Here is a 16,779-nt window from a genome sequence, read left to right as displayed (position 1 = left end):
AAATCATGTGATTATTCCCTAGATCTCTGTTTTTTTTTGTTATCAGACATGACCTGTACAACCTGTTTAGCTTGCAAAAATGTCCATATATATTCCATGGGTTTCTATTCTGTATTTATTTTATTTCTTTAAATTAAACTTAAATCATATGAAATGATGTACAGATCCATCCATCTCACAGCCATGATGCTATCATTCATGCCAAAACTTTCAGTCTGGATATGTTTTTTGTGGAGGATCTTTCTTGCTATCTGAAAATTTAGACTAAGCATGTCGATCTTTCCTTTATCTTTTTCTTCCCCCTTTTCACTTTCTAGGGAACATCCCATTGGTGACAAGAGCTTCCAGAGTTACATAAGGCAACAGTCAGAAGTCTCAGCGCATTCCATTTGAAGTCTGAAGAAAGTTACAAGATGGTGTTGCTGAAGGACTGAAGAAAGAGAAAAGCCACCTGTAGCAAGATGTACATAACAAATGTCAAGCTTGCTGAGGCTTGCTAAGTGTTTTCTCTCTCTCCAAGAACTATTACAATCGTTGCTATGCACTTTATTCATCTGGTGTTAACAGATGAAGGAACTCTGCCTTCTAGGTGGTTCTCATCATATGTGTTGTGCTGCATTTTTAAAAGTGTTGCTCTGGTTTCTTGGAATCTAGTGATCAGTTCAATGATCAAAGCCTGTGGACTTCATATTGACAACTTCCACAATCCTTTTACATGGCTGAGAGCCTTTTTCTAGATTTCTAATTTTTGATGGCTGATTAGGGGCTACTTTGCATTACGCCACAGAGCCATTAGGGAAGGCCTTGCAGCATTTGCTTTGTAATGGAGAGAAGCCCCATTGGTTATAGATGTAGTCTCCCCTCACTGGAGCTTGCCTTGACCCCAAGCAGACTGAACAACAGGGTATTTTGCTCTTAGCATTAGCAGCGTATTATTGGGTTCAGAAGAACTGGCTTCTAAAAAGAAAGTCTACTATTTAATGGTACTCCCTGGAATTTTTGAGATAACAGAGTTGTTTCCACTAAGGCATTCAGTCAATTTCTATTTTTTCCTATAAACATGAATAATTACATATTCAAACAAGTGAAGTATGAATAGTACAAGAATACTTGAAGAGTAGTCACAAAAACAATGGTTTGATGATCAGAATTAATGATTTTCTACTATTTAAGGGCCATTTCAAATGCAATACGTTTCTTACATCTCTAATATTTCCATGTAAGAAATAAAATCAACCATGAGCAATTTCTCAATGAGCGAAGTGAGCACACACTTCTTTTTCAGTGATATTTACAGGAGGAAGCAGAGATAAATTTAATTCATGAAAAGTTGACTTAATATGTAGTACTGTAGGTGACCTCACCAGGTTCTTCCTCAGGGAATTTGGAAAGCAAAGGGCGGCTATATTCTCTGATTAAAAAAAAAAGCTATTTCTTCTCTAGAGAGGTTGACTGCAACATACTACATACTAATACATTTCAGCAAGGAATGGAGACAAACGAAGATTTTTGCAAGATGGTTTGCGCAACCTACATAGAAATATTAGTGTAGGAACAACAACATTCCATATGCAATAGGCTGAAGAAGGCAGAGCTGTAATGTAAGAGTAGCTTGTTATGCTCCCTTAAAGGTGCAGGAGAAGATGCTGTCAGCAAGATATTGGTAAAGAGAGATCTTAACAGAAAGTTATGGAAGCTTTATCCTGAATGTTGATGAGGCTGAAGTTCCTGTTCTCCTGGCACTACCTGATTGTTTCATATAAGCATTTAAACAAGAAGTATTTCAAGGATAAAGATATATTTAGTTTGGGTTGTTTTCATTGTATTAACATACAGTGTATTTTATTAATATGTTATAAGTAGATGCAGGGCATGGGGGGGTTCAAAAAACTCAAGATGGCGACCACACGACCACAATCTTGACTTTTTTGACACCCCTCCCCACAGATTCCCCTGAATACATGAAATGGAATGTGCAGCATACCTCATGAATGCAAATAAATATTGTTGGGGGAGTGACAAGATGTGTGCGTGCACATGTGCACTATAAAATTATAAAATGGCTCGGACCCAGACCAAGTTAGTTGCACTTTAAGCCCCACTGATAGGTAGAAAGTATGTTATGACCAGCATAAGCCTTGTGTATTTCAGTTAACTTAGATATGCCTAACTGTCTGGATCCAACCCAATATAGCTGTCATAGCTTCTCTAAGAGTCTGATTCATGTTGGGCTTTGACAAAAGTCAAAGTCATGTGACAGAACTTACAGGCTACTCTTGGACCACACTTAATGAACCTTCAGCTTCTTTGGATCCTAGAAGAAACGTGAAGAGTGATGTCTGCAAACCAGCCCCACAGTAGTAAAATCCTTACAAAAAAGAATGACAAGTCTTTTATGCAGTCTCTATTTTTAATGGTTCTTGTTGTTCTTAGCATTAGGGTACATTAGGAAACTACACAATGAGAATTTATAGCCTATCAATTGCCAACAGAAATGCTAGGGAAGAACCGTACCATGTGCTCTGAACTGCCATTTGAAACTGAATGCCAGTTTTTTTAAATGTATTTGTAACTTAATAGTCTTTTGACGAAATACTAATGACCTGCAATGTGTGTTCTATTTGCCAATTAAAAGAAGTGTTTTATTTCTGAAAAGCGTGTGTGTGTTTGTTACAAACTAAATATTGACAAACCTTTTCACAAAGGTGAAGCTGTACCTTCAGCTAGGCACAGACAGTGGCTTCAGCAACATTTCATCAAAGGCTGCCTGTATGGTGAAGGGATACGGGCTTCATTTGTTTGATCGGTCAGTTAATCAGCTGCAGTTGCCATCTGATTCTTACTTCAGAGAACGTCTGCTTTTGTTTGCAAGTCAGCAATGGGGGGGAGGCTGTACAGCTTTGGCTATCAGTAAAACCCAGTTTTAATTGGTTTACTTATAAAGAAAGGACTACTTTAAAAAAAATTGGGAAGTTATACAGTGGAACCTCGGGTTACGAACGCTTCTGTTAACAAACTTTTCGGGTTACGACCAGCTCCGGCCGCAAAATTTTGCTTCGGTTTGCGAACTCCGCCTCGGGGTACGAGCAGGATACGCGGCCATTTTCCCTCCTGTGACACGGTCTGCGGCCATTTTCCCGCCCCTGACACATGGTCCGCGGCCATTTTCCGCCCCTGATACGTGGTCGTAGGGAGGGGGACTCTCCCTTCATGCAATAGCCGCCTCCCTGTCCTCCACACCAGAACGGATTAACGGTAATTACATGGAACCTTATGGGGAAATTTGCTTCGGGTTGCGACCAATTCGAGTTGCGGCCAGAGTCACAGAACGAATTAAGTTTGTAAACCGAGGTTCCACTGTATTTGTTCAGAAGTAGTTCTTTCATAATGTAAGGAAGAAAATATGAAATATTACCTTTTAAAAATCAGGGGCATCATTTATCTGTAAATAATCAAGTTATCAGCTTCCAATATCTTAAAAAAACTCTCAAAATTGGATACTATAGAACTTGATCTAAATTGAATTGGTGAATCAGTTGCAGGCATAGAATCAACTAAATTATTTTAATTATTTGATAGCCCATTCTTGGATTGGGTAGACACAATCCAATATATCATTAAGTTTACTTAATTAAGAGGCTTGACCTTGCTCAATCCATTGTTAGATCGTTAAGTGTCTGAAAAATAAGGAAGGACTAAGAAAATAACAGTGCTATTTCATACACAGGTGTTCATAGCTTAGAATCACAGAAGTGATTATGTAGAGGGAATTTTTTGGACGTGGAAAAATGTGTTTCATCCTCAGTTTTAACATATATGAATAGATTTTTCTCTGAATATTTTGTTTTGTGGTTCAGCTCTGGAAATTTTTCTTTTAACACAAAAATGACAGAGGTTAAGTGCTTTTAAATATTTTACTTTTTCTCTCTAACTATACTACAAAGAGATGTGGTAGTACCATGAAGCTAGTTAGAAACATCCTATTACATCATTTCCAGTTGACTGTCATCTCCTGAAATGAACATACTTGTATCTTGTGGTTTCTTCCATTTCATTTTCCCCATTTTTTTCCTAGTATTTCCTTTTTTTTTTTTTTTTAGGAATATGGTCTTTCTGTAATCAGCAACTGAATTCTGAATGATGTATTTTGTAATGGGAAAGGCATAAGGGTGTAACGACAGAGCTCAAAATTATATACTTGGGTTATATTTTTAAAAATCAGTAATGGTATTGGGGATGGTTAACAATGGTAGCTTAACTAACTGAATGCCGAAGTCCTGTAATAGAAATGTATTCTATTATGTTAGTTCTTTGTCATTAAATATGAGTAATACTCATTTCCTGAATGACTAGTAACCACATCATACCACCTATATTTTAAAAAGCTAGCTCAAATTTAAGGCAAGATCCTAAACTGAGTACATACCAGATTTAGAGGAATCTCCTAAGTTGAGCAGTGTTGGTGGCTGGCAATTGTTTTAGTCTCTTTTGTGATGTCATAGAAACATTGCAACAATTCAGTATGGACAAAAGCCACATGTTTTCAAGGCACATTAAGGAAATGCATAAACTTTCACAGGACTTCATTATTTTTAATGATTAGTTAACATGAAGAATCAAAAGATGCCAAAGGCTATAGCTGCAGCACACAGGAAACGACTCCAAGGTGTGACTTTTGCAACTAAGCTATCTCCAGGCACCCACCGAGTTGCAGAAACACCTGATCTTCACAAATGTAAGAGCGTCAGACTCAGCAGTCACACACTGAAGCCTGAGCTAGCTAGTCTAATTGAAAAGACATTGCAAGAAGCTGGTAAGAGACTTGGCACTCGTATTACTGAGCAAAATTTGAGAAAGAACATTTGTAATATGGTTATGTTCCAGTTCTGTTTGTTTAAATATTCCCTCAGCTTTAGTCCAAATGAAAAGAAACCTTCCTTACCCAGCTAGGTAGCTTGGAGAAGGAAGGGGGGAAAAACCTTCCAATGTGCCACGATTAGTATAATTAATTGAAAAAATCACAAGAAGAAGTAAATTTGCAAGCTGAGATACAGTAATCCTCTGGCTTTTGCTACCGTAGCCTTAACTTCTTACTCATTGCACAAATTACTAATTCTATGCGTCATAATACTGGCCCTACAATTATTTATATTATGGGGGGAAATACAGTCCTTGAAACAAAGTGAGATTCCAGGACTCTATTTAGAGTCTGGAAAGTCTAATGTAACGTTTCCTTTCCCTAGAAATTTCAAGAACACAAGAAGCTACACTGAGTACAGAAGAAGATCTTCGCTGGTAATAAAGCATTTCCACGTAACAATCAGATGCAAGTGTGATTTGGTAATATAAGAACAAGCCTGAATGTGTCATCCAACATTCTCTTCTTCATTGTGATCTTCCAGAGGTTTCAGTGAAGCAAAGTTTGAAGGCAGCAGCCCTCGATGCCATTCTCCCTCTAATTGGCATGCTGCTTAAGTATTTGAAGGTTCTTTTTTTAGCTACTATTACATACTGTTGCTATGAATACATTTACCTTGAATTAATTCGCCTAATCCACCTTAAAGTGACATGCGGTATATTATTGAGCATTATCATAATCCTATGACAGTGAATTTTATTGATCTAATGGTGTAAGAATAATGTACTTTGTAGCCCTGCATCAGTGTCAACCAGCTGCATTGCATGATTTAATGAGAACTACAGTAATGTGCTAGCCCCATAGACACTTGCTATATCTGGAGCATTGGGCCAACAATTTGTGATGTTCTCAGGCTTGTTAAGTCTGTAAGTATTTAAGACCTACCATTTTAATTCATGCCATGTGGCTTCAACTCTTTCACCTGATAGTAATTTTAATTTATACCACATTGGTGGTTCTGTTGAATGCTGTTGCTTTGTTCTCATCCTGTTGGGTTTAATTCTATTTTAAATTGAACTGTATAGCATCACAATCATCCCCCGGAGGCTAAAAATAGGCAAGAAGGCCATCGCGGCCACACAGTCATAGGGCTGCCTCTTTTTATGTCTGCCACACGGGCAACACATTAAAAAGGTGCAGGGCTACAACTGCATAGCTGCAATTGGCATTTTGAAATTTTTGCCATCATCTCCTCGGCATCCTTGTTTAAAACCTATTTATAGTAATAACATGTAACTATAATATAATAATATTATTAATAATATAATAATGACTTAATAACAAATAACCGTGAAAAAGATGAAATATAAACTATTGCTATGAATTCAAATTTATTTTCAGTTGTTCAGTTGAACCCCTATGAAATGGAATTAAATGTTGCATTTTATTTTCCCATCCAGTCTGAAAGTGATAAAGAAGAAAGTGAGTGAAATTACCAAAGATAAGGAGATCAGCCATGAACAAGCAGCATCTGCTAGAGTGGACAGCAGTAAACAAACGGTCAGGAAACACTGTTTTTTTAAATATAAAATTATTCATTTATAAACTATCAGTTCTGTGTTAGGCAATGTGTTGTATTAGGAATGGGGAAGAAACTAGTTTAAGGTCAGATACAGCAATTATCATCTCCCAGATCCTTCCAAAGCCTTATTTTAACCAAAGGGTTACAATCTCGGATAACATTTTGACAGTTTTCACAGATTTTGTAAGATTTCAGCAATTAAAAGGCATAGAAGCTCCACCCTGTAACGTATTGTGTTGGTTCTTGGTACTGTAATTTAAGGAAAAATCAGGCTCATTAGATCATTTCTAAAGAAGGGGAGGAAGAATGGTCTGTGGGCACCTAGGTAAAAGAGGCATCACGCAGAAAAAGGTACAACCTATTCTCCATTGTCTCAGTATGCACACCAGAGAATAATTTTCTAAAGCTACAGGAAGGGAGGTTTTGGAGGAAGACTGGGAGAAGTGCAGTGTCACAGCGGAACCAGTTGCTCAGAGAAGCCATGGTTCCCCTACCCCTTCCCAGGACTGTCTTCCAGAGAAGTTGGATAGATGCTTATTGGGAATGCTCTGGATTCCCGAAACGAGCAGGGGTTGGACTCCTGACAGCAACAGCATCCATGGGAGGGAATTGGACCAGGCAAGATGGTGGATACAGCATTGCATGTAACCCCACTCCTTTTGTATAGGTGTGAAGTCAACCGGTTGCCTGTTTTGATCCTGTCCCCTAAGCCCTCCACGCTTGGTGGCCTGTCAGGCTTCTCCCCGGTCTATTTTTTTTATATCAAGGGCATCACTCCATAGCACTGAGGTCAAAGAGTTTGGGGAACTGGGGCGGGGGGTGGGGGTAGGCTAGGATATTTGTGTACGTCAATTATCTTTTTTCTGTCTAATTTTATATTTTTGAAGAATGGTTTACATTTTCTGGATTTTCTCTGAGTACATACAGTATCGTAATAAAATAGTTTGGCCTTTCCCTACCTGGCCCCTTACAGATGGACTCAGCTTGTTATTCCCAAACATCAGCATAATAGAGAAAAGGTACTTTTTTATATTGGGAGGGACAATCTTCTGTGCACAGAGGAAGTCCTTAAGAAAATGGGAAAATACCTTTCTGGAGTGTAAGAATGTGGTGTTAAAGTGAGATCACAGAGGGGAATTGGATGGCATTTTTATCTTTCCCCATCATGGGCATATGTGACATTTTTAAAATAGTAAAATATGCTTTAACACACTTTTTTCTTATTATTGCACCAGAAAACACCATAGACCACTATTTGGCGATTTCCTATCAGTTGGGTTCCTAGAGGGTCATTGGTTGTTATAACCTGTGTTATATTTATAAAGGGACTGGAGCTTTACAGCTGGGAGTTGAGTTAGCTAAATCCATGCAGCTCCTAGATAAATGGCATTGTCAATCCATCTCCTCATGCTAGTGAAAGAGTGGGCAAATCCATGCTGATGCAGATATAGTACAGCTGGATTTGACATAATGATTCAATTATAGTCACCACTGTATCACAGAAAAAAGATATGTCTTAGAGCAGTTTTCCATCGTTTCAGATGTATATCCCTTAAGGCTTTTTTTGTTTCTTTGTTTTTAATTAGACTATGGCTTAGACCATTAGACTTTGACTACACAATGTGGCCTCTGTTCAAGGTCCACGTGATATGGGAACGAGAGAACCTGATACTAGAGTCCAGTGGGTCATAGTCTCATCACCATAATGGAGAAAATAGCTAAATTGGAGGATGTTTATATATAGGGTGTTATAAATAGACAACATCATAGATCACTTGTATGAGAACATCATGAAGCACGTTACATCACTTGTTTCTCTCCTTCCCCCCTCCAACCTGCAGATGCCCACATATGGAGTGCTCAGATCTTGAGAAGATTTGCTAATACCAATCACAAGCAGTGTAGACAACAGCTAGAACATTCTGAACAATGACACATCAAAGTTTCTTACCTCGTGCCAATATTTCCTATGCCCAGATAGGAGGAATCAACAGGGCATGGTGGCTGGACCAGCAGGGACTCTGACATCGCCAAGGTGGCAGAAGCAAATTTACAGGCTTCTGGTCTTCTGACAAAGCTGGCTAGAAGTACTAATCAAGCAGACAAAAGGATAACAACAAAACAGAGAGAAAAGGCACCAGTGTCACAAGCTTGTGTCGGATTTAGAGAAATCAGTGCTAATAGCTGAGCAGCTTTTTTTAAATCTACATTTAAATTTGTAGGAAGGAAAGGCAGAAAGTGAAATAGAAGATGTATTCCTGAAGATAAAAGCAAGAATTTGCCCTCGCATTTCTCAGCATTCCTTTTCCCACCTGCTCTTAGAGAAGCAAATTCACTGTTTTGAAAGATGCCAAAGAGAAGAATAGGAGGCTGAGATGGTTAAAACCAAGCCCTCTCAAATTAGTCGGTTCATAGAGAAACACCCCCAGTCAGATGGCCTCCAGATGAATTAGATGATTTAACAAGTTGCCTGGGGACAATAGGGCCTTCTGAAGGCCACCAGGTTAGGGAAAGCCACCTGTTTCCTTCTGATTTTCAGATCATCTAGTGGTAAAAGAGAATAAAGACAATTGCTTTCTCCTTTTAATTAGATAGTGTCCCACACTGTACAGACAATGGCCTATAAAACGTGAGGCCATTTTTGTATCAGTATTTTCAGTAACATTTCAACGGATCTGATTTTCAAATAGGATCGTGAGCTGCTAGCAGCAACTCTCACGAGCTCCCTGGCCCCTGTTTCTGTCTGCTGTTTAAATGCCAATATTGGTTGCATTAGTCTAATAGATGTAAGTTACTTTTAAGTATGCAAAGCAGCTATGAATTCTTAGAGCAGAAGTGAATTCTTGGGTTGAATTATTTACTAGTATTGACCATAATAAGTTGCATAAAACAAATCTGGTGATTAATGATTTTTGATAAAAAAAAAAGGGGGGGGAGAGAAATTGTCTGGCTTAAGAAGCTCCAAATGATGCCTTCTGCCTTTTGATGTTTCAGTTCCAATATTATAGAAACAGCTTATTATCATCAAGTCTGCACCCGTGCTGCTTTTATTTGTTTATTCATCTTGAGTAATCATTCCTATTTCCACAATCTGCAGTAACCCCTTCATTTTATAATAAGACATTTGCAAGATGCACTGATAGTAATTATTAAAAGAGCTTTCTCTCATTTTGCAGAGCTGAGATACACCATGGAACCATCACATTGTTCTTAGCTTGGTAACAATATCAATGACACAGATTATGATGCTGTATTGGAATGATAATTTGAGAGAGATGAGCCTATTCATTTTTCTAGTTTTCCCCAGTATCTAGTGGCCTAATTACATGGCCATATGGAAATAGGTACATTAAAAAGGTGCATTCTAGCTTTTTCTGTTAGCCTTAACATGGTCAACAAAAATGGTATGTATGGGCTTCTGAGTTTTACACTTTTCTGTGATCTTGCCTCACTTTACAATCAAACTATGGTACTTAAATCAAACAGCTGCTTTTCTTTAGAGAAAATAGCTGTTACCTTTTCATTAGACCCTTTTACGTATCAGATGTAGTTCCACCCAAAGGTGCTTTTCAACTATATTGCATTTTCTTTTATCTTACCAATTACAGAAAGACTTGTCATCATTTGTGGAAATTGACCTGAGAGATAGAATTGAAGAGGTAAGTCAGGGAAATGGATTTTTCACTTGTTATACTTCCTGGAAGGATATGGGCCTGTCACAAAGACATGGAGAAATACATTCTAATTCTTCTTCCAAAGATGTTAAATTTACTAAAGCCATGGGATATTTATTTTAAAAAATGATATGCATCTTTCTTCGGGCATTTGAGTGGTGTACTGAAGCACGGAATCAAGACGGTGGCTGCAAGTGTCCCCCATGGACCTCTCTGCTAGGAACCCAGTCCAAAAGGAAGTGGGGCTGGAACTACAAATGTATTTCGATTAATGTAATATAATTATCCTCATACATGTAATCATTTCCTCTTCCATCATGTTTGTTGTTGTTGTTCAGTCGTTAAGTCGTGTCCGACTCTTCGTGGCCCCATGAACCATATCGCGCCAGGCCTTCCTGTCCTTCGCTGCCTCCCTGAGTTTGCTCAGTTTCATGCTCATTGCTTCAGTGATGCTATCTAACCATCTCTCCTCTGCCGTCCTTTTCTCCTTTTGCCTTCAATCTTTCCCAGCATCAGGGTCTTTTCCAAAGAGTCCTCTCTTCACATTAGGTGACCAAAGTATCTGAGTTTGAGCTTCATTATCAATCCTTCCAATGAGCAGTCAGGGTTGATTTCCTTTAAGATTGACTGGTTTGACCTCCTAGCAGTCCAGGGGACTCTTAAGAGTCTTCTCCAGCACCACAGTTCAAAGGCATCAATTCTTCGGCACTCAGCCTTCTTTATGGTCCAGCTCTCACAGCCATACATTACTACTGGATCCATCATGTTAGACATTAATATTTGATAGCACATTTTTGAGTTGCTCTGGGCCTCCAGATGATTTTTTCAGGGGCCACAAGCAGGCCTGGGTCTCAGGGTGTCCCTCACATTTTTAAATATTTATCCCCAATCTTTCTTTGCAGCAGGTAGCTGACAATCAGAAAAGTGTTAATACACAATAAACAAAGTTGGAGGGTTTTAAAAATCATTTATAAAATATCCATTATAAAATGTTACGTTAAAGGTATAGCTATTTACTTGTGTTTGACAACAGGCAATAGGAGCAGCATGGGTCTCCATATTTAGATCAAATTTATTTTTAGCCATGTAGATCATGGGAAGTTTATTAAATCTCAGCTCCACTGGTATTTATAAATAGTAATAACAGAGCATATTAAGGGAGCTTGGGTTCTGTCTGCACTTTTTTCTTCTTTTTGACTGAGAAATAATTAGAAGAGCTACTAGGTAGGAAGAATATTTGCTTTTTCTCCTGACATAAAGGTTAGAAGGGGAATATTTTTTAATCACATTTGTCCTATGGAAGATATGCATCAGTATCAGCAACATATGGTGGTTTTCTTCCAGTTTGGGAGAATTATTTTTCTCTGCGTGGAAATAAATCCCTGGAAGTCTTCATTTAAAATACACTGCTATACAGGTAGTCCTTGCTTAACAACTGCCCTGGTTAGCAACCGTTTGAAGTTACAATGGTGCTGAAAAAATAACTTTACTTCTGATTCTCTCACTTACAATCATCATAGCATTCCTGCGGTCATGTGATCGAGATTCAGGCGCTTCACAACCAGTGGGCGTTAATGACTGTCACAGCGCCCTGCTGTCATGTGATTGATTGTCATTTGCGCACTTCACAGCTAGCTTCCGACAAGCAGAGTCAATGGAGAAGCCAGCAGTAAAATTGCAAGTTGTGGTCACGTGATGCCTTGCTTAACAACTGCGGGTGATTTGCAGTCACATGATGTCTCAACAACTGCATCACTTAGCCACGGAGTTGCCAGACCCAATGTGGTCATTAAGTGAGGACTACCTGTAGTTCCATTACTTACTGATCAAATCTGTTTAATAAAATATTTAAGCTCACTTTTCTATTGATGAGCTTCAGATCAGGGGCATCCAGGGGGGAATCAAAAAAGTCAAGATGGTGGCCAGAGCCCCATGATTAAAGGTGTGTTGCACGTGCAAAAAAGGGGTCAGGTTTCAATTGCATGGTTGTGGCTACCATCTTGACCTTTTTGACCACAGTCACCCCTGCTTCAGATATCTTTATAAATGTTAATTAGTATATAACAGCCAGAAGAAAGAAATAAAAATGCTCTTAATAGCTTTTTTGATAAAGTGAATCTTAATGCTAAAGATCTAATTGCATTCCCTCTGGCTTTAATATCATCAGCGATGCACCTCTGCACATATAAATGTTATAACTCTGTCAGGCAGAACCGAAAGCACGTTTCCATAACATACACCAAGACCTATGTTAAATATCCTGTTTGTACCAAACCAGCAATGCAATGAAGCATGTTGTATATTTTTAAACAGGGATATGTTTACTGAAGTCACATGTTATGAACTGTGTATGACCTGGAGCAAATATTTTGAACAAGAAGGTTCCCAGAAAAGAACTGGACTGTCATAGATGATTAGCCTGAAGTGTTTAACCAAGAAATGACTATTTGTTCTCATTTCTCTAACTCAGAAAACAGAAGATATTTTGGCAGAAGACAAGCAACATGAAAAGGAAGAAGAATCTCCCCAAACCATGTATGCCTCTCTCTATTTTTTTACCTCTCTCTTGTGAAAAACACTTTTAGGAAAGGCCACCACCAAAATTAAGTTTACTGCTGTACAGAAATAGATGCAGGTCCAGTGCAGTTAAAGGCAGGCAGACGGTAGCATTTGAAAGGGGGAGATCTAAACATCTAAAAGACTTCCTCCTTCCTGTAGAGGTGCTAGATCTGGGCCTCAGAACTCCAGATGATCACTCTTTGCTCCCATCTAGTTGTTCCCAAGATTTTGCAATCCAGATATGGTAGCCTAACTTTCCTGAAACCTGGAATACTAGCCTTCTCTGATTCTCTGACACTCGAACTCCTGGAAGATATTCCATGGGTGCAAGAAGGAGAGCTCCCAAGTCCCCTTCCTTCTTGATTGATTTACTTGGCACATTTATAAGGCTGCCCAACTCAAGCCATGTGACTCTGGGCACATTACAGCCACAAGTAAACATTAGCAAAAAAGGAAGCATGCATCGTTTAAAATGAAATCCTCCTTCGCTATGAAGTCTTTTCTACAGCTTCTGTAGAAATTGTATTGTATATACCTTTATTATTTGTAAAGCAGCTACAGTCTGTTAGGATCGAGGGAGCAGATAATTGCATAAAAGGAGAGAAGGAAGGGAGGAAGAGAGGGAGGAAGTGGGAGATCATCAGAGGGGAATGTTGGGCAATATGGGATGGGGTCATCATAATCATGTCAGTCCTAATTTATGTGATTTCCTTTGAGGCTTTTGCTCAGACAATTGCACTTTTATGTAATATACATATACTGTAGAAAAATGGTAACTTAATTTATGGGAATTTCTGCATACACACATGCCTCAAAATTAGTCAGAGGGTATAATGCAGTGATATTTCATTTTTGCAGGTCCCAAAGCAGCTGGCTGTGCTGTTTTCCTCTCTGGATGAAGCAGAAGAAAAAAAGGGAAAAACAAGAGTAGCTACAAACTGGTTAATATTCCTTCATGGATAGATGGGGCTGGGGGACTGAGAAAGACAGGAAAGGTTTTCATCTGACATTCATGCTTACTCCTGGTCACAATCCAAAAACAGCCATCCTCAACTGTAACATCAAATCATTCTTTAATGTTGTGTGAATAAGCAAGCCACAAGCACCCACATTTGCCAATGACAGAAGATTCCCTAGGGTGACACCTACCTGCGTCAAGGGTGTTCATCCAGAGACTAATTCTCTTGCAGGGCTTCTGGCATTGATTGCTTGACCGTGGGAATATTTATTTTTATACTAGCTGGATTTTCTCCCCGCTAGCAATCATCTCTTGAGAGTAGAACATCCACATGGGCTCCTAGCAGGATTCATGTCAATATTTTTTAACCTTCCTACTTTGGATTTCCCAAAACTTTGTGGCAGTTTGGATGAGGCTAGATGGATCTGGTGTATTACTTGGGTCTATCCTGGGACAGCAGGTGTGAGATCAGTAACAAAGGAAAGCTTGTCAGATCATAGCCAAAGTTCATGCTAACCTCTCACAGCTTAATAGACAGGACAAGATTATATTGGTTGGACAAATAACACACTGGCTACATAGCAATGCTATCCATGCCACCAAATATATTTGCTCATTATTGGGTTTATTTCAAATGTCAGTTCATGCATATAAACTGTTACTATGAGTGGGAGAAGGCAGGGCAAAGCCAAAGCAGGCAGGGCCATCTGTGAAGAGGTGGGTGTAAAAATCAAAATGGTGTCCATGACTGTGCAATTGAAGCCCCACCCATTTTTATGCTTATCGCATGCCTTGACATCCCCACCTCCCGAACATCCCTGAAAGTACCATGGGTGAGAAGCACAAACGGGACTCACGAAATGTGCTATATCTATTCTGCCATGCTGATTATTCTACGTATCCCTACCCCAACAGAATGATCCACCTTTTTAGAATATAAGGCCTGATTCAGAATGGAAGAATGGATGGTCAGCTGAAGGATGAACCTTGAATAAACTCAAATCCAGAGCTAGGCTGATGGCTTCTTCACTTTATTGAGGTGGCTAAGACGCTGTGTGGTGACCGAATCAGTGGATTCCCAAAAAATAAAGGCAATATGAAAGTAGAGAAATGTCAAAAAGAACTGCATTTCGAATAAAGCAGCAAGCCAAGGCAGCAGCTGTGAAGGCTGCTCGTGTGCATATGCTCACCAGGCGTGTAACATGGCGGCGTGCGTGTTTGCTTGTTCCCTACGTTGAATCAGACTTATTAGTTGCCCCAAATGGTGACATGGAAAAGCATGTTGCTCCAAGGAGACTCAAAGCTCAGTGCTCCTCTGAAATGGAGATGCTAGGGTTAAATATGCCTCTTCTCCCAAAGCAAGGAGGCCGTCGGTCATTCCTTTGTTTGAAAGATACTGCATATTTTCTTGCACGGTTTGGATTGATTTGGATTAGCATGTAAAAGCTTTTCAATCTGTTTAAAAGTATTGAAATAACAGCAGGTAAAGGGGGGGGGGAGAATGAATATAAGAACAACAGATTTTAAGATGGTTCACCCTGTAGTTCCAAAACACTGAATTTTCTATTAAAAGCAAGCTTTCATTGGGTTATTTATTGACAACAGCACATCTTTGAATACAGACTGTGGAAGATGTGATTCAAAGTTCCTGTTCCTAAGGTGCTACAGTTGTCCCATTTTCTGAGAGAAAAGCAAGGTATTGTTGTTCCTTTCCTTTCCTTCTTAGACTCTTTCTGTACATTGCATATGTATTCTAGATACAGATATATAAATAATATTTACTGAATCAGTAACCATGGGAATTAATAGAGTTCGCAGCTGGAATCTAAATGTGGTCCTTACGTGTTTTCTCACTATTTAAAAAATTCCTTTTTCAAACAGCAAAGAGAACTTTTCAGGGTAATATGGAGGAGAAATGCATCAAACCTAAAGATGCAGATCTGGTTTCAGGGTTTCTGCATGGGCGGGTCATAGAAGTCAAGATGGCAGCCGTGACTCTGCAGTCAAAGCCCTGACCTTTTCTACGTTCTTCATGCGTGCAATGCACATTAAAAAGGGGCGGGACTTCTGTTGCACAGTCACAGCTACCATCTTGACTTTTTTGAACCCCCATGAACGTCTCAAGATAATTCCCTCTCTTTAAAATCTTTGGCTATTATTAATCTGATTATGTGCTGTCCTTTCATTTGGCAATAGTATCAAAATGGTTAAGATTGTGATAGAAAATTAACCATATAGAAGCTAATACAGTAGGCCTTATTCTGTTATTTATTATTTTGTTTTCTAGGCTGTATAATGATACTGTATTAGGAATTCTAGAGAACACATTGAATAAAATTCTGGTATGTAGAATATCATGCTTTTTTTTTTTCAGTGAGAGCTCATCTACCATGTTGTTGGTTCAAATTAATTTCTCTGCTACCTCCAAAAACATTCACTAGAGTGAATAAAAGATGACAGCAATACATAGATTCAAATCTGAACACTGTACGTGCAAGCAAATAAAGAGTTAAAAATCAGACACCGATCTACATTTCTGCTCAGTCAAAAAGGTAACTGCATTGCCTTAAAAATATCCACCCGCCCTCCTTTTCAAGGCAAATGTGAAAATGAGTATGGGCAAATCCAACTGGGCCACCTTGGGATCCTTGGAGGAAGGCCAAGATACAGGTATGAGATAAAGGACAGCCTTTTACTGTATTGCTATTTCAACCTTGGCTGAGGTGTGATGGATGTTGTCAGCTAGGCTACTGATGGATTCTGTTTAGCTACCATCTGCCTTTCTTTAATGATAGTTAGCAAAGCAGGTGGAAATCATCTTGAAGATTTAAATAATGCTCAAGTATCTGAAAGAGAAAGAAAAGCTATGGCTTGCTTTCCTAAAGACCAATGCTGCCTACATGCTGGTTTTTAAAGTGCCATATTTGGGGCAGATTTAAATAGATCACCACCAAGTTTGGTGAAGTTTGAAAGCAACCCATGGCATGAGGTTTATCAAATTTCAGGAACCTCAAATATATCATTTTTACTGTGTGACTAATAGGATGCTCAGAAAAGAATGGCAGAACATTAAAACTATTACGGTCTAACATACAAACACATCATGCACCTCACAACCTCATTTCAGTGATAGTACAATTACTGTTAC

General features: G+C 38.9%; 1 protein-coding gene across 3 annotated transcripts in view; it reads left to right on the top strand.

Annotated features, from left to right (window-relative positions):
• The window catches only part of RASA3 (RAS p21 protein activator 3), a 167,159-nt gene extending 164,517 nt beyond the window's left edge, over window positions 1-2,642 (top strand). For all 3 annotated transcript variants that reach the window (XM_088136544.1, XM_088136545.1, XM_088136546.1), the window contains exon 24: window positions 318-2,642. In XM_088136544.1, the coding sequence (XP_087992670.1) occupies window positions 318-393 (76 nt within the window). In that variant the 3' untranslated portion in view covers window positions 394-2,642. The remainder of the gene's footprint in view (window positions 1-317) is intronic.
• The last annotated feature ends 14,137 nt before the right edge of the window (window positions 2,643-16,779 follow it).

Source organism: Python bivittatus, unplaced genomic scaffold (genome assembly GCF_059951505.1).
Source record: "Python bivittatus isolate LINGU-HERP-01145 unplaced genomic scaffold, Pbiv_v1 ctg000060_np1212, whole genome shotgun sequence".
Taxonomy (NCBI): domain Eukaryota; kingdom Metazoa; phylum Chordata; class Lepidosauria; order Squamata; family Pythonidae; genus Python; species Python bivittatus.
The sequence above is the reverse complement of the archived record's forward strand: the minus strand, read 5'-3'. Positions and strand labels throughout refer to the sequence as shown.